This window comes from Planococcus citri, chromosome 5, assembly GCF_950023065.1.
Source record: "Planococcus citri chromosome 5, ihPlaCitr1.1, whole genome shotgun sequence".
NCBI classification, from domain to species: domain Eukaryota; kingdom Metazoa; phylum Arthropoda; class Insecta; order Hemiptera; family Pseudococcidae; genus Planococcus; species Planococcus citri.
Window position 1 is genome coordinate 18,130,109 of NC_088681.1, and position 17,730 is coordinate 18,147,838.

General features: G+C 34.4%; 2 protein-coding genes across 2 annotated transcripts; both read left to right on the forward strand.

Annotated features, from left to right (window-relative positions):
• Positions 1–4,163: 4,163 nt before the first annotated feature.
• On the forward strand, positions 4,164–6,104 carry LOC135848330 (venom carboxylesterase-6-like). The gene is made up of 8 exons (XM_065368227.1): positions 4,164–4,294; positions 4,370–4,555; positions 4,677–4,867; positions 4,967–5,132; positions 5,332–5,516; positions 5,594–5,747; positions 5,821–5,949; positions 6,049–6,104. Exons 1-8 carry the CDS (start codon positions 4,165–4,167, stop codon positions 6,102–6,104), a joined length of 1,197 nt encoding a protein of 398 aa, XP_065224299.1. The 5' UTR covers position 4,164.
• A 4,120-nt stretch (positions 6,105–10,224) lies between these two features.
• Positions 10,225–11,879, forward strand: LOC135848211 (uncharacterized). Its single transcript, XM_065368044.1, has 2 exons — positions 10,225–11,488; positions 11,680–11,879. The coding sequence occupies exons 1-2, from the start codon at positions 10,318–10,320 to the stop codon at positions 11,715–11,717; spliced, it is 1,209 nt and encodes a 402-aa protein (XP_065224116.1). The 5' UTR covers positions 10,225–10,317; the 3' UTR covers positions 11,718–11,879.
• The last annotated feature ends 5,851 nt before the right edge of the window (positions 11,880–17,730 follow it).

The window sequence follows — 17,730 nt, forward strand, 5'->3', positions numbered from 1 at the left end:
GCCTACCCCCCTCCCTACCCACACAATAACTTTATTGAAAAAAATAAAAAAGATGAATCCTATTTATTTGAAGAGTTTTCGAACTCTAATTCGCCACTTGGCAGCAAAAACTTGAGATTTCAAACGCTAAAATTATGAAGAAATTCTAATAATGTTGAATTTATATTTTTTGGAAATAAATGATTAAATTCAAAGCACAGATCACTGAAATAAACTTGATATTCAGGGGCAAAGCAAACCAATACTACTTGGAGGGAGGGGGACAACGACATTGAAAATTTCACCTACAAAATCGCACCTGTTTGGATGAATGAAAGAATGCTGCTTTTTATGGGAAGAGATTGATTTTTCTGGTCTTAAAAATTTCAGCAATTTGAACATTTTTTTTTAGAAAGTTTGGTTTTGAAAAAGAAAAACAAAGAAGCTCAAAGGAAGTGAGGGCTTAAACTCTCAAAATTTTTGTATTTCGAGCAGTATAAAAAAAATGTCATGTGAGGAGTTTATTTTTGGATTAAAACATACTCACAATCAGTTTTTGAGTTTGAGTGATGGATTTGTAGAAAGATTGATTTTGAAAAAGCAAAACGAACAGACCTGAGTGATGCAAAAGCTGAATTCTGAAAATTTATAATTCTAGTTACCTACCTACTACCTAGTAAATTGTTACTTTCTTACACAAAGTCAATTTCTTTAAAAGTCAGGTACATACCTCTACGTAGAACGGATGGTTATTTTCCAGGTAAGTATTGAGCAAAGCGAGGGCAAAAACATTTTAAAATGTGCTATTCAAGTTTCATAAAAGTCGGCGATTGAGCCTCCATGTTAAGACTAAATATTTTCCTTGACAACTTTGGGTGGGATGGTCTTCATCCCCGATTCAACTAATTTTTTTATCAAGAAGTTGGAAAAATTGAAAGATTTATATGAAAAATTATTAAACATAGGTACTTAACGTGATTTTGATGAATTTTTCGAAATTCAGAAATATGAAAAGAAGTTCAAAGTGTTGCCCAAGCGAAGCGAGGGAGAAAATTTTGTGGAATTTTGTTTGAAAAATAGTAGTTTTTATAACAATTTTTAAACACAATTTTTGCCAAAAACTGAAATGAATTTGAGAAAAAATACATTACTTTTCAGGCAAAATGCATTACTTAGGTAGGTACCTATAAGTATGTACTTTTACATTATTACTTACATTACCTACCTGTTAGACACCCTGAATTGATAGTTTTTAAGCTGTGAATATTGCTTTGTCATGTTTTAATGTCGTTATAATTTTAAAAATAGAATATGTGAATAAACGAAGACTTTTAATACGAACTGAACCTAAAATACACAACACTCATCATTCTTTAAATAAAATACGATGATTTCAACTGTTTATTTATCAATTCTGATTCACTAAAACGATGAGAAAATTGAAAAGATAAAGAATTTCACATTGACGAATAATTTTAAGTGATACTTACATTTTTTATTACAGAATATCGAATGTACATAAATTACATTTATATTTTTTTTTTTGCATGAAAGTTTGCTTTTCTCTAAAAAAAAAAAAAAAAAAACAGAAGTGGTTTTCATATCCATACAACGTTTACAGGAGTTGAATTTTGATAGGCATGAATTGAACAATCTTATCTAACTACATAGTTAATAACTTCAAGTATACCTACTTACCTGTCAATAAAACATACCACGCATCAACGCAAATCTAAATATAAATTTTACTATTTCGGGTCATACGGTCGCATAAATGCACAGGTAGTTCATAAAACCACAAATAATCAAAACTTTTTTTTCTTTATTGAAACAATAAATTAATATCTAAGTGCATTCGTAATGATTAAAATGAAGTTACTCTTGATAGCTTGTGTTTTAACATCAGTTTATGGCTCTTCTCCTCGTGTACGAATAAAAGAAGGTGGTCTAGTCGGGACCACATATACTTTACCAAATGATCGAAAAGTATACGCATTTCTTGGGATACCTTATACTGCTCCGCCAATTGGAAATGATAGATTCAAGGTAAGTTTTTTTTTGTTTTAAATCAATTTCTGAGCAATTTTTCAAAATGCAAACATCATTTTTAACAACATAAATTCATCCACCATCTCTCCCTTTGTCCAGAAAAAATCGCTCAATTTTGAAAGAAAATCAAGAAAAATTCTTAAATTTGAGTGAGAAATTTTTGCTTTCTTCAGAATGGCTCATCAATCATGCATTTTTAGAAAAACTTTCGCATCTTTCATTTGCCTACCTCAGACAATTTTTTGTATTGTTTTCTTAGTGTCATGTTGATTCAAATTGTTGAATAATATTTACAACTTTTTTTACTTGTATCTTGACAGAAACTAGTGAAAATCATCGTTCATCAACTACCTATAACCCTTAATTGCATAATGGGTCAAATATGGAACGTTCATTTTGAAAAATTCTACAAGTGTTAAAAAAATATTTTTTTTGCTCGGAAACATAATGTTCCATTTTCGGAACGTTTCTACATTCTACAGAAAAAGTTATATTGAATTCCCTCCATATAAAAAAAAAATACAAACATTCACATTCAGCCAGGCGAGAATTTCAAAAACAGCTGATTTCTCACGTTTTCAAAACTCTGTGGAAGCGCTGTAATCTACCGTAAATGACCTGAAAAAATTTTTTCTAGGTAGTTGGCGGTCTCTAGTTGATGTAGAATGAACGAAAAACGACCGACCTGCAAATATATTACCTTGGTGACCGAAAATATGAGTGTTCCAAATCTGGCACATTATGAGTTCAGTGAACAAAGTTTTCCAAAAGAGTGTTCCAAATCTGGAACATCATGGGTTCAGTGAACAAATTTTTCCAAAAAGGTGATAACTTTCTCTTATCACAAACTCCTTCTTTTCACTCGAGTACTCAAATACTGTTTTATTAAGCTATGATTATACTGAACTTAGCTGTAAACTTGACCGTCAACTTATTCACATAATTTTGGATAGCGAACAATTTTTTTTCGCATTTAAACCGAGTTTATGTTAAACTGAGTTCAAATCCGCATTCTGCGACTGGCCCTGAGTGATAAATATAAGGAATAAGTTTACTGCTAAGTTCAGTATAATCATAGCTTTACTTTTCATACCGGCTGTGTACTTGTTTCAATCATTTTTAGTTGAATTTCGGCACAGATGTTCCGAAAATGGAACATTACTTCTATCATTGAATACATAATGTGCCATATGTGGAACACACTTTATTTCACCCTTTTCGGGGGTTGTTTTGGGGGGATGATTTTTTTCATTATTTTTCCCATGTTACAGACCACCAAAACTAACAAAAAAAATTTTTTTCACTGAATTTTAAAATGTCATGCAATTAAGGGATAAGTCATGGAATTCCAGTTCAAAATTCTTTTTTTTTTGTATCTGAAAATTCATGTGTATTTTTTTTTATTTATTAAAAAAAAAACTTTAAATCATCACTTGAAAATTCCTAGCTGGGGCCCAATTTTTCCAGCCAGAAAGATTTGTTGGGAAAAATTCAACTTTGCTTTTCTTTTTTAACCGAACTCAGATTTGAGACCGGAGAAAAATTCTCAAATGAACTTTTCGTATGGAAAAAACAACAATGGATTATTTTTTAATTTTTTTTATCTTTTTGAGGATCCAAAACCACCGAAACCATGGACTGGATCGAGAAATGCAACGTCAGAGGGCAATGCCTGCTTGCAAATACGACACCTACCAGGACAACGTAACACTGAAGTGACTGGTGACGAGGACTGCCTATTTTTGAATGTTTTTACACCTAGAGTGAGTTCCACTATTTACATACCTAACAAAATACTTCAGGTGACGTCTACTGCAGAGTTTATCTATTACCGTGCCGGATGTGCAAGAATAAGGGGGGTTTGATACGTTCTGATAAGCCAAAATGGGGGGGGGAAATCCCCCAAATAAAAATTAAAAAATTGTATAACAATCGAAAAAATGTGCTTTTGAATTATTGTTTTGATGCAAAACGAAAGACTCTTTCTGTTTCATTGAAACAATTACTCAAACACCCATTTTTTACATGATTATTCAATTTTTTAATTTTCAAGCAAGGAATTTTCTCTCCTTTTTGATAACATCAAAATCCCTTATGTTGATAAAGCTTCCGAAGAATAAAGGAGAGGATGAGTTGATGAACGTTCTGGTTTATTTTCATGGAGGAGGATTCATGATGGGAACTGGTAACAAAGCCTATCCAGATTATATTTTACAAGATGACGATATCGTTTACGTCAGTTTAAATTACAGACTTGGAATATTAGGTAATGTAGCGAACTAAATCTTCAGATGAGGTGCAAAAATCGAAAACCAAACACTGAAATTTTTCATTACAACAGGTTTCTTCAGCGCTAATCATCCTTCAGCACCCGGAAATTATGGGTTGAAAGACCAAGTCGAAGCTTTACGATGGGTCAAACGTAATATTCGTGCTTTTGGAGGAGATCCCAACAAAGTAACCATATATGGAAATTCAGCAGGAGGAGCTAGTGTCCACTATCATTTACTTTCTCCACTAAATAAAGGTAAAAATACATGAAGCATTCAAAGTATTACGTATAAGCTTAGGCTATAGGGTACTATATAGTTAGGTATAAGATACACACATTCAATATTGCTATGGTCTAATTTTCATGATCCTGACAGACCATTTTCAAAGTGCAATCTCATCTAGTGGTTCGGTTTCACTTCCTTGGTCATTACCCACATACACGGTGGAGAACTCAGAAAAAGTAGCTTCAGCATTCAACTGCAGTTATGAAAACGTCGAAAGAATGATGGCATGTTTGAGAAACAAACCTGCTAACGAATTGATCGAGGAAGGATCACCATTCAAGGTAAGTTTTTCCAGTTTGCAGAGTAGTCGTATTATAGGTAGGTACCTAATTTATAAACTTGCACAGATCTTGATTGAAGTCTTTGGTCATTGATTTTAGAATGGAGTTTACAGGGGAGCTCTGTTTTTCGGCCCAGTGATCGAGCCTAAACATCGTGGAGCATTTTTAACCGAAAATCCCTATCGTTTGTTGAAAGATGGCAAAGTGAAGCAAGTACCATTTCTGACCAGTCTAGTAGAAACTGAAGGATCAGTTGTTGGATTAGGTTCGATAATACTGAATAGAGTGGTTCTTATTTTTATTCTGTTGATTTTTACTACCACACCTTCAAATTGCCAATTAAAAAAGAATCTAAAAATATTGTACAGTTTTGAGAAATAAAAATAAGAGCCACTGTGATACTCTCCACTTGCATCATCGCAGATGAGGTAATAAAATTTATGCTTGGATTTTTCACAATTCAGAAATAGTATCCAATGATAAATTAATGGAGCAATGGAATCACTATTGGGATGTAATGGCTCCCAAATTATTTTTCTATAGTCATTTACGTTCAAAGTCTAAACAAAATTACATCAGTTCCTCCATAAAAAAGCATTATTTTGGAGGCGAAAATTTATCTAATCAAACTACCAGTGAATTTCTGCAAGTAAGCTTCTGAAACTACCTACGAAAAATCTCATGCTAAAAAAGTGTAAATGTGGTATAATTTTTTTTTTTACAAAGGCTTTAGGAGATCGTTACTTTTACAGTGGAGTAATTGAAACCACCAAGTTACATTCTTCAGCTTCATATGAAAATACCTATTGCTTCAAGCTTTTTTACAGAGGAACAGAAAGCGTCTCTGATTTTTATCCAAACAACAATGGAAAAAATTACGGTTGGTAAGAAAATAATTTTAAATTATGTTCTGTAGCACTCATTAACGATTCCGTTCATTTATATAATTAAAGGAGTTTGTCACACCGACGACATCGTTTACGTTTTGAAATCCTACAATGGAAATAAAAAAAATAAGAATGATAAGGATATGTCCAAGTTGCTATGTTCAAGCATCATCGCTTTCATGAAACAAGGGTACAGTTGGCAATTCTATATACCATATCTGTCCTATGTATCTTGTGTCTAATTTCCGCATACTAACATTCTATAAACAACAATGCATTAATTTTTGTTTGCAGAAATCCAAGGACTCAGAAAATCCGATGGGAACCAATCTATAAGAATGGTACAATGAATTGCCTGGTAATTTACTCAAGTACGTATCAAAGGATGGAAGATATTGAGAATCGTGACAATACACGTTTTTGGAATGATTTGCTGCCTCAAGAAGATGATCCTCGATGAGAATTTCGGAAATTCAACAAATTTTATCAATTTTTAATACGTACTCGTAGATAAACTTATTTTAAAGTTTTTCTTCATTGGCACTGAATCATAAATTATTCACATCTTATTCTGAAAAGTAAAATCAATTAAATTTACGGCTCCATTTTTAAAATTACAACAAAGTTTTTTTTCAACAATAGCATAATTTTTTGTTTAATTTACTTTAGTGTTCAAAAAACTCATTTTTTTCAATTTTTCAGTAAAAAGACACACACACACACATTAAAAAAATTTCACAATAAAGCTCAAATTTCCTTATTTGAAGAAAAATTCCGCCTCGTAGATAAGGGAGTACCTATATCTGATCTACTCATTTGAAAAAATTTCTCGATGTAAAAATTTATAAAATAAGGTATAACTAGGTTCAAAATGAAATTCAGCATTTTTAAACTTTGATCGTTTACTATCTTTGTGACTTTCTCGGTCGATTTAAGCACAATTTCCCAAAATCTGTTTCCGCAAGTTCAAATTTAAAGTTTTCCCTGAGCAAAAAGGGGGAGGAGGTCCAAACCCTCAAACCCCAACCTGTTTAGGAAAAATGGCTCAGTTTCTAAAAAATTGTTTTTGAGATTCTGCGTTGACCTATTACCATAGGTAGGTCATTGCCATCAAAATCCAAGACCACTTTTTACAGTTCTGCTGAGCAATTGGAAATCTGCGAATTGCTAAATTTTGTGTAAACTTATTCTTGTCTCAATAAATCGAAAAAAGTTGATAAATTTTTAGCTATTTTTCTTCTCTTACTCGTATTACGTACAATGACACATAAATCGAAAGTTGTATTCTGAGTGACGTGCTACTCTTCTCCTCATACCTCATAGCACGTTTACAAGTACATAAGCTTTAATTTATCACGAATCATTTAGAGTATTGTAAGATGATACGTAAGTATGAAAGAATAAAAAACAGGTGGGAATTGGGAAATAGGTATCATAGGCAGATAACGTAAGAACTAAGAATAAGAATGCAGTGATAGGCTGATAGCGCCAGTGAAGAGGGAAAGTCAATACGTTTATACTTGCCTTATCTCTTAAACGGTAGCATAAGTGAATAATAACCCACAGTGCTTTAGTACTTAGGTTGATTTAGTACGTAATATGTACCTGTAATAAAATATTTCGGCAGAACATTAAACAGATATCTTTACCTACTGCTGGATTGTGCCACAAGATACTTCTGTTTTCAGTTTTCAAAGCAACACAAAAAGTAGGTAAGTAAGTTTTTTTCAAAATAATTTAAATTTTCTTTGATTTTGTTACACTTGAGAATGACAGTTTTATTTATTTATACGACTTATACCAATACCATATTCATGTAAGGAAAAATGTCATTTTGTGTGCGTACATAATATTAAGTTAAAATCCATTCTAAATTTTCCCCATCGTTAATATAATCAAATGTGCCTATACTTAGCCTATTCATTGTCAGTATCATGTCAAGTACAAAATTTTTTGAAAATTTCCTCATGATTTACAAAAAACTTATTGTCTGATGGTCAAAATAGGCTAAAAAATGTAAGCACTTGCATAGATTTTGGTTTTGGTGAAAAATTAATAAGTAAGCACAAAATTTTGAAACTAATTTTTAGACAGTTTTGGCCTTGCTTCGCTCGGGTTAATTTGGTTCTAGTCTTCGAAGTTGGAATTTTCAGAAACCATTGATCAAACTTGAAAAATTTGAGATACAATAGTAGGGGGGGGGGCACGATGTTGAGGTTAAGCTTTGACGAACCCTGGCATTCACATTTATTACTCAAATGTCAGAATTTAAATTTTAGGGTGAAATTGCATGATTTACGAGTGGCTTGTTCATAAAACATACCCAAATTACCCTCCCATGAAGACACAAATAAATTTTTAAGGAAAAATTTCCAAAAACCATCTTGCCCCCCCCCTAATGGGGCAAGATGGTTTTTGGATGGGGCAAGATGTTTTAATACCCGTAAAAGCTAAATGAAATTCAAATAAACGAAAATCCGATGAATTAGAATGTGTTATTTTATGAATGGCGATGGTAACGGAACATTTCAATACAATACCTACTTAATGATTATTTTAGTAAACAGATGACAACTTCATAATTACATAAAATGTGAAGAAACGAGTTTGCGGGGCAAGATGGTTTGAGAAACAGCAAAAAAAACATATTTGTGGAGTTCTTAACCAAAAAGGATGAAACTTCATAATTTTCATTTCTTGTCACATCTTTTATCAATCAAAAAAAATTGCAATTACCTACCTGTAATTTCTCATTTTTTTCTTCTTCTTCGTCGTTCACTCGAATCCGAGCATCCTAGCTCCCTCCAGCTTTCCCTGTCTTCAGCTTCTCTGGTACACTCTCCCAGGGTGAGATCCTGTAGCCTTCTTTATCAGGTCTGTGTACCTTGTGGGTGATCTTCCTCGTGACCTCTTTCCTCCCCCACGTGTCCTTGAACAGTGAGTTTCTCCAGGTTATCCTGGCGTACTACATGTCCAAAATATCTCAGAATTCTTCTTCGTATGATGGTGCTGAGTCTGTCTTTCACACCTAGTTCTCCTAGTATTGACACGTTCATTCTCTTCTTGGTCCACGAGATTCTGAGCATTTGCCTATAGCAATACATCTCAAACGCATCTATCCGACCTTGATCCGCTTTCTTCACTGTCCATGTTTCTGACGCATACAGGAATATGGAAAATACGAGCGTTTTTACTATCTTTAATTTTGTCTTCTTGGCGATTTTGTGGCTTTTCCAGATTCGATTAAGTTTTCCCACAGCCGTCTTAGCGATTGCTGCGCGTCTCCTTATCTCATCTTCCGATCCTCCCCTGTTGGTTATCAACAAGCCCAGATTTATGAAACTTTGTACCACTTCTACTCCATCTACTTCTCGCAGCTCAGGCTGGTTGTCGTTTGCCCTGTCTATTACCATCATCTTGGTCTTTGACTTGTTCACCTTTAGGCCTTTGGTCAAGCTCACCCGCTCAATTTCGCCGAGAATCTCCTTCATATCGTCGATGTTTTCAGTCAGTATCGTGGTATCATCTGCGTATCTCAAATTTGATATTTGTCTGCCTCCTAGCATTACTCCTTTTTTCCATCCATCCAGGGCTTCTCTCATTATCCATTCTCCATACGTGTTAAACAGTATTGGACTGAGGATACATCCCTGCCTCACTCCTTTGCACGTCTTGAAGTGATCCGTTAGTTCCCCTTCTACCTTCACCTGCGCTATGTTGTTCTTGTACAGGTTCCTCATCAGGTCAATCAGGTGTTTTGGGACTCCCATTCTTCTGAGATTTTCCCACAGTATCCTCCATTTGACATTATTGAAGGCTTTTTTGTAGTCAATGAAGCAAAGGTAGACGGTTTTGTTGAATTCTCGTGCTTTTTCAATGATCTGGCAGATGTTGAGAATTTGTTCTCTTGTGCCTCTTCCTGGGACAAAGCCCGCCTGCTCTGGAGGTATTTGGGGGAGTATGAATGACTTAATACGCTCGTGTATAATGTTCAGAAGCACTTTACTGGCGTGCGTTATCAAGGAGATTGTCCTATAGTTTGAACATTCCAGCTTTGAGCCTTTTTTGTGCAGTGGTATGTACACAGATGTGGTCCAGTCCTGTGGCCATTTGCGGTCTTTCCATATTTTGTTGCATATGTGGTGTAATATTGTGGTACTCTCATCTGTCACTGCTGTTACCATCTCTGCAACAATACCATCTGCTCCGGCTGATTTGTTTCTCCTGAGTTTTTTTATGGCTGCCTCTACTTCTACTCTCAGTATATCTGGCTCATCTTCGTCAGGAGGTTCAGTGCCGTCATCCTCGCCTTCATCTGCATCATCTGCCATCAATTTTTCGCAGTAATCACGCCATCTTTGTTTTACTTCCTCTATATTTGCCAGCACAATTCCTTCTTCATTTTTCAGAGGGAGTGATCTTGCTTCGAACGTACATGTAATGACTTTAATTTTCTGGAACATGAAAAAACCATCTTGCCCCCCTCCAATTCGTGTTGAAAACCACTAAAAGTCTTTTTGACTTTTTCAACACATTTTATCAATAACTCACGTTATTCTGCAGATGAACATCAACTTCAACATAGTCAATGCTATTTTAACCGGCGGACATGGCGAAAAATCCTCATTCGAAGTACTTGACTGGCGCATCGACAACATCGAAACAACCAGCAACAACTATATGACTCAAATATCTCGATTAATCATACGTTATCGATCACCTAAAGAGGATGATTCTGTTCCAAAAGAAAAATTCTGTTTCGTCAAAGTTCCTGTTGATGGTATTTTTAGTGGACTGCCCAAATCACTGAGTTGTTACAACAACGAAATTATTATGTATACAAAAGTATTATCGCAAATGTACACCATCGATAAGGAGTGCTTTACACCGAGATTTTACTATTTCGACGATAATATGACTCTGGTGCTGAAAGATTTAACGCGATCTGGATATAAATGTGCCGATCGTGTTCAAAAATTAGACATAGAGCATTGTATTTACGCTCTAAAATGTGTAGCTAAATTTCACGCATTATCCGTTAAATTGGAAAAGACCGTCGGTCTTCCCGATCAGGTTAAATGCAATTTGTACTGCAGTGCGCAAGCTGCTAAAAATCTTGATTTTTTACTCGAGCAACACATGCCTCAATTTATTGACTCTGTGCCTGAAAGTCTCAAGAGAAAGTATCCCAATTTAATTACTTATTTAAAAAATATGTCGATCGAAAATGTAATAAATTCCCTTAATGATTCTTCAGCTTCCGAATTCAACGTTTTAATTCATGGGGATCTTACCTTTAATAACATTATGTTCAAGTACGATAAATATGGAATAGTTAGAAAGGCCAAGCTGATCGATTTTCAAATAACTTCTTGGAATAGTCCGGCTCAAGATTTGTTGTATTTCTTCATTACAAGTATCAACTACGAAGTGTATCGAGAAAATTTCTCTATGCTGATGAACATTTATTTGAATACATTAAATAAAGTTCTCGATCGATTGGAGTGTCCGACTTTTAACATGCGGAGTATTCTTAATCAAATGGATACTTTGTATCCCTTTGCTTTATTCGCAGTGAGCATTTTTCTACCTCATGTAGTACGCGATCCAAATCTTTCTACAGATACCAAAGATTCGACGCACACATCTGGGAAATCTGAATCTGGTAACGTGTATAAACAAGATCATTATCGAGAAATTGCAGTCAAGTGGTTGGAACATCTTGCAGAAAAAGGTGAGATGACTTTGCTGTACATTTTTTACTATTGACATTACAGTTATTTTGTCATTCTATAGGTGTAAAGTACCTGTCAAAAAATTTATTAAAAATTTTAAATCAATGATGAATTTTATCAACTAAAAATTCCTGTATAGGCACCTCATTTATGAAATGCTGAATTTATTTTGAATGTTGTATTTTTTCAGGAACTTTGCGTGTTAACGAAGAGCAACATTCAGATTAGATTTTTTATAAATCATAGATCCAGTGATACGTAGTACAAGTGCTGATGTCAAAAAAAGCAAAATTCTTGCAATCAGGATTCCAGAAACGGATTGTACTTGAGTATCTACGTTAAGAAGACGTGTGTGATGTCAAGTTATAAAAAATATAAAATTGTCAAAAATGTTTGTCACTTTTATTAATTTGTAAGAATCGCATAATTAGGTACCTACTATTTTATAACAATAATTATTAAAAAAAAAAAAAAACCTATACCTAAGAGCAAAATATTGTACCTAGGTACACTCAAATAGGTATTCTGTGACAGCAACACCATTGAACCAAAATGTAACACTTTTATTTCGAAGAAATCAAAAACTTTTTCCTCGTTCACGATGTTACATCGGTACGAGATACGAAAGCATACCTAACCCACTACTCGTGGTATAGAAGTTGGGTTGGCGATGGGGCGAGAAGCAAAGGGAAAGAAATTTTACGAAGACATATTATACGCGATTGATATTCTAGCAAGAAACGGATTTACTTTTAAAATTATACATGAGGGAAATGTTTACTGGTTGGTTGAAATCGTAGTCATTTGGAATCAAAAAGCTGATCTTTAGAACAGGGGTTGGCAAACTTGTACAATATATACTACGTAGAATTTCGAAAAAATAAACTCAAACCAATTCCACTCGTATGTAGGTAGGTTTTAGGTTCTATCTATAGTGTCACCCCATTCTCCCATCTTCATAAATGAAACACACTACACCAAAAAAAAAAAATCACATTTCATTTTTTACATATCATGCTGCTGCTTGCTGGTCATCGAGTGAATTTACACCATCCGGGATGAGCTGCAGGAGTCCCACAAGGGACAGAAGAGGGGTAAAACACGACAACGAAATCAATACAGCGTGGAAATTGGAAACGTATACGGGACAATTAAAAATAGTATCCCGGATATGCCTCTTTGCTATTTTATCGCCGGTAATATTTGCTTTTTGAGCGTATAAAAAGCGATATAAAAGGGTAAAATTATATTTTTAATTATTTTGTCGGAGTGTGCGTTGAATTAAGAGAGCGACCTCGAAGCCGTTCGAATGCGTTAAATGGTTGTCCACGTTATGTACGATTTTCCTGAATTGAATGGAATGTAAAACAAGCATTTATAACAGTTGCTGAGATATCGTGAAGAAAATGATAAGTGAGGAGAGAGGGTGGTTCGAAAATGTCACTGGAGGGGCCCGAAACCACCTCCAGTTGACTTGGAATGTTAAAATTAGGGTACAGAGTAAATTTAAATTTTCCAGTTTCTTTTCCTGGGTAAATTTTGTGGAAATCTCAAATTTGAAAAATCTGCTGCAAACTCTAGATTTGCTTAGAACGAATAAAAATGGTTTCCAATCGTTTTAGAAAGGAGGTTGAGTCGAAAATAGGGTACATAATAAACTTTAAGCTTTCCAACTCGATTTGACAAAATTTTGTGTTTTATTTATTTATTATTTTTTTTTTTGCATTTTTGGCTCAAATTTGATTTTCAAAACTTCGCCAAAAATCGAAAAATGCATTTTGGATCCTTCATGCTCTTTCTCTGTAAATTTGTTCGATTCAAAAATTGTTGTGCATGTGGGGATACTTTATCATGTCAGTTTTGAATACTCCTGGAGTAAATTGACCTCATGAGTGTTTTTTCCAAGATCTTCGTTCCTTATCTTTCCCTCCTTTTTTCTACCTTAATGCAGAGAATCTGATTCGCCCAGAACCCTGATTTGATTTCCAAAATTGTAGCGAAATTTTAGTTTCGATAAACGAAATGCCCATTTGAAAATTCTGTTTTCGATTTGTCAATTTTGACATTAGGTCCTCAAAGAATTGGATTTTAATAAACAAAGTAGGTAAGTAAGTATCAATTATTTTGACTTTCGATTTCTGAAATTTTATAGTTTTTCAGGTTGAACATCTTTCAATACCAAAGCCCAGAATTTCACTTTCTAGCTTTAAAAATTGTTATAAAATTGACAGAAAAAAAATTTTGAACTAAAATTAAGTAAATTTAAAATTGAATTTTTAGCTCTTTTTTGACAACAAAACATCTGCTTGGATAAATAGCATCTCATTACTTAGACACTTTCAGTATTTAACCTCCAAGATTCATAATTTGTGTTAGCAGTTTCTTCCTTAATTTCTGATAATTTTGCCCCACCACTCTCCAATGGTAATTTTTTGATCAAATTCATTTTTTAAAAGTCTGAAGAGGCACCCAAAATCAGAAATTTAGGGTGACTGAAACCTTGATAGGTATCTCGAGAACTTTCCTGGAACAATCGAACAATGAGTAAAATAAAATAAACTGAAAATCCAACAAGGGAGTCATTTGAACTCACACTCTCTGACTTGAACGAAACCAAGCTAGATTGAAGAACATGCCTTAAAACCTCCATTGTTATAATTTCAAGTGCTAAAGTTCATTTTTGGAATTTTGGCGAATTTTTGAAAAGTTGAAAAATTCCAAGAAGCTGTTTTAAGGTCAATTTTCAATCTTTTTCATGAAATAATAATAAACTTTTTGAGCAAAGTGAACCAACATTAAACAATCCCTCCAATTCAACTCTCACGTATCAACAACCAGTAGTTTTGGGCCATTCATGGAGTCTCCAACAATTTTTCAATTTTCTCGAGACACTTCGAATCATTCTGAGAAAGCTATAAAAATGAAGTTTAGGTCCTCTATAATCCTAATCGATACTTATTTGGGCGCCTTCTTGACCCAGATTTTATCAAAATGTGACTTTTTCACTTTTTACGGATTTCACAAATTGGTCAAAAATTCATCCTTGAACTCATACTTACTCCTGGAATTTCTCTATCATTAAGTACCTAAAATGGTCGAAAGGATGCCCAATAAGAGAAGTAATATGGGCGCCAAAGTTAATTTTTGACCCTTCCAGAGCAATTTTCAATTTTTGGAGAAAATAAAAAATCACTGTAGGCTCTAGAATGATGCAAAACGTCTATGTTGTGCATTCAGATTTGTCCAATTCGCTCCAAAAAAATTCATATTCTATGAAAAAGTTTGAAAATTGCCCTTGAAACAGTTTTTTAAATTTTTTTAAAATTTTTTTAAAATTTTCGAAGATTTTCAAAAATCTAAAAATAACTTTACCTCCTGAAATTTTGATTGAAGAGGGGGCGAGACATGATCTTTCAGCTAGTTTGGTTTCTTTTGAATCAGAAAGGGTGAGTTTCAAACGTTCCTCCACGGTCAAAATCAAAACCCGAAACAAAGCCCACATTTTGTTTAGCTAATGACTTTTCAAAATACTTAACTTATTACTTTTGATATTCTTAAGTTTTAGAATATTGGCCTCGATTCCGCAAATCATCGACTTGGATTTTTTAGCATCAATTTCAGTTTTCACTATCAATTTTCAATTTTCACAATTTTTATTTTCAATTTTCGTTTTTTTGAAATATTATTTACTTTCGATTTTTGGCGTTCAGTGTATTTTTTTGCTTCAATTTTTCATCAAAATATCAGTTTTGGTTGAATTTTCAACGAATTTCTAATGAAACGAGCACGAGGTCCTTTGAGCCAAATTCATGAATTTTTCAGCAAAAAAAAACAAAAAAAAACTCTTTTAAATTCACTTTGATCAATTTCATATTTGCACGATTTGTTGAACGCCCTGTGGAAATTGAAGAAGAATTTTTTTCCTGAAAGGACCAAATAAAAATTCCTCTTTTCATGTAAAATTTGATTCGTGATCGAAACCCTGAAAAGAAAAACTCCACCATTGCCTCCAATTCAGTTCTTTCACTGAGGCACCTTCTCCTTCCCATTTCCTCCTACCTTCTCATACAAAAATCAGTCTTGAAAATCGCTTTTAACCCTTTGATCACATAAATCCTTAATTAATTTCATCACCCAATGATTCAATATCGTCGACACTACATAGCACAACAAATTTCTGGCTTAAAAGCACAAAAGCTCGCCTTTGATAAGTTGATAATCCCTGAAAAACGACGCGATGTTTTCAACTTGAGCTATTCTTTTCGCAGCGAAACTAATTTTAAAAATGTTACCTATCGTTTGGGCTTTTTATGACTTTCGTTTTTCGTGGTTTCGAATCGGGTATCGTCTTTTACCCCTCCCTAGTACGAATAGCTCGCGAGTCTCATTGTCATTCTGCTAACACGTTTAAGACGAGCGAACATGGAAAATAATTTTAATTCTCTTCGTGAGGTTTTACTCGTGCATCGCTTTTCTCTTTCTGTCTCTTTTTGGCATACTCGGTCGAATAATCTGTTTTTTTTTCTTCTTCATTCTTTTATCGAATGTTTGTAGTATGCTGTCGAATTTATGTTCTCGTTTGGCTCCCTTTCGTCTTATTCTTATTTGAATGTTTTTTTTCTTTCTTATCCTATCTACATATGCAGGTCATTGTATAGTAAGACGTGTAGGTACCTAACCGAGCAAATTATATGTATTTTGTTTTGTTCGGCTATTGCCAAAAAAATATTTGATTTTTTGACATCCGCCTTTTATACGATTCCAGATGGCTATCGAGATTGGTAATTTGTTATTCGGACGTGGTGTTTTTTTCCACAGCTTTTACGCCATTATACCTTTGACCGTATCGTACCTACGCGAAACGACGAGGAAAAAAAATAAAATAAGCATCACAGTCCACATCTATATACGTATACGAAAAAGATAAAATACCACCACATACGAGACCCTATAGTATGCTAACCCAGCCCTGTCTCTCAGACATTCTGGTAAAATGAACGAAGAACGAGCGTATGCATCTCGTCTCCAGCATCCAATTTACCTAGTCGTCGTTGCGCTATCTCCACTTTAGAATCTACTCGTACTATTTGGGGCGCGTCGACGTCGCAAAAACGCAAATGTCCGGCATAATCTATGATTGTTCGCATTTTTCCAACTTCGACTATAAATAATCGCCGACAATATGTTACACTTTACACTTCAACGGCGATACGATGATTTCATTTTTCAAAGCTCCGGCAACAGCAGCGGAGCTTTCATTTTCGCAGCTTTCTCCTCGCTTTTTATCTCGCGAGAGCGTCGTCGTGGTGTTGTTTCGCTTCTTTCCTTTGCCCCTACGACGACGACGTCTTCAATTTACGCACAGATACCTACCTTACCTTAGTAGTATGGATTCCGATTGAAATACGATTCGAAAATGATCCGCCGCCAAGATATTGAAACGCGTTAAAAGAATTACCCCGAACTTCTCGTATTCGTCTGAGATTTCCTTTCTTTTTTTCATTTTAGACGATAAAATCGTACTTGATGGAAAAGTTTTCTCCAAAACAACACCTAAGACGAATTGGCTGCCGGATGGGGTTTTCACTTTGGGCTGAAATTCATCCGTAGAGTTGATGGTCTATTTTCAGATCAAGCTTATAGATTATGAATGAGAAATTTGCACGAATTTGGCGCCATAAGTTGCGCTGACTGGAGTAACATTTTGTCTTGGCGGTATGATGATTGAGGAGGTGAGGTAAAGAGAGAAGGTTACAAAAATTTTCAACTTCAAAATTTCTTCGTTGCATAAAAGTAAAATGTTAGAATCTTGAACCATACAAATTACGTTGTGGTAAGGTATAGGTTTTAAAAGTAGGAATTACAAAAGGGCAAATTTTAATGAGATTTAGCGTAAATAAATTAGGAAGCACATGAGAATTTCAGGGAAATAGGATCATTATACAAGAATTTAAAAAGGAACCTGCCTAACCACATACGTATTTTTGAGTGCAGACACCACCCTTCCTATTTTCCCAACAATACTTTCATACAAATCGGAAGTGGGGGAGGAGAGCTTCATGTTGAATCGAAATAAAAATCACCCCAACCCATCACTGAATCATTTCACTTACTTACCTTGTATCTTATACCAGCTTACTACATATACGATGTAATTATTACCCACCAAGTGGTGGTTTGAATATCATGTTTTCTGGACTGAGTCCCCAAAGAAAAGTAATGAGAACATAAAAATGATTTT

Coding starts and splice junctions, on each gene's coding strand:
- LOC135848330 (XM_065368227.1), top strand. CDS start 4,165: ATGAACGTTCTGGTTTATTTTCATGGAGGAGGATTCATGATGGGAACT. Junction 4,556..4,676: donor ACTTTCTCCACTAAATAAAG/GTAAAAATACAT, acceptor TGATCCTGACAG/ACCATTTTCAAAGTGCAATC. Junction 5,950..6,048: donor TTTCATGAAACAAGGGTACA/GTTGGCAATTCT, acceptor TTTTGTTTGCAG/AAATCCAAGGACTCAGAAAA.
- LOC135848211 (XM_065368044.1), top strand. CDS start 10,318: ATGAACATCAACTTCAACATAGTCAATGCTATTTTAACCGGCGGACAT. Junction 11,489..11,679: donor GGAACATCTTGCAGAAAAAG/GTGAGATGACTT, acceptor GTATTTTTTCAG/GAACTTTGCGTGTTAACGAA.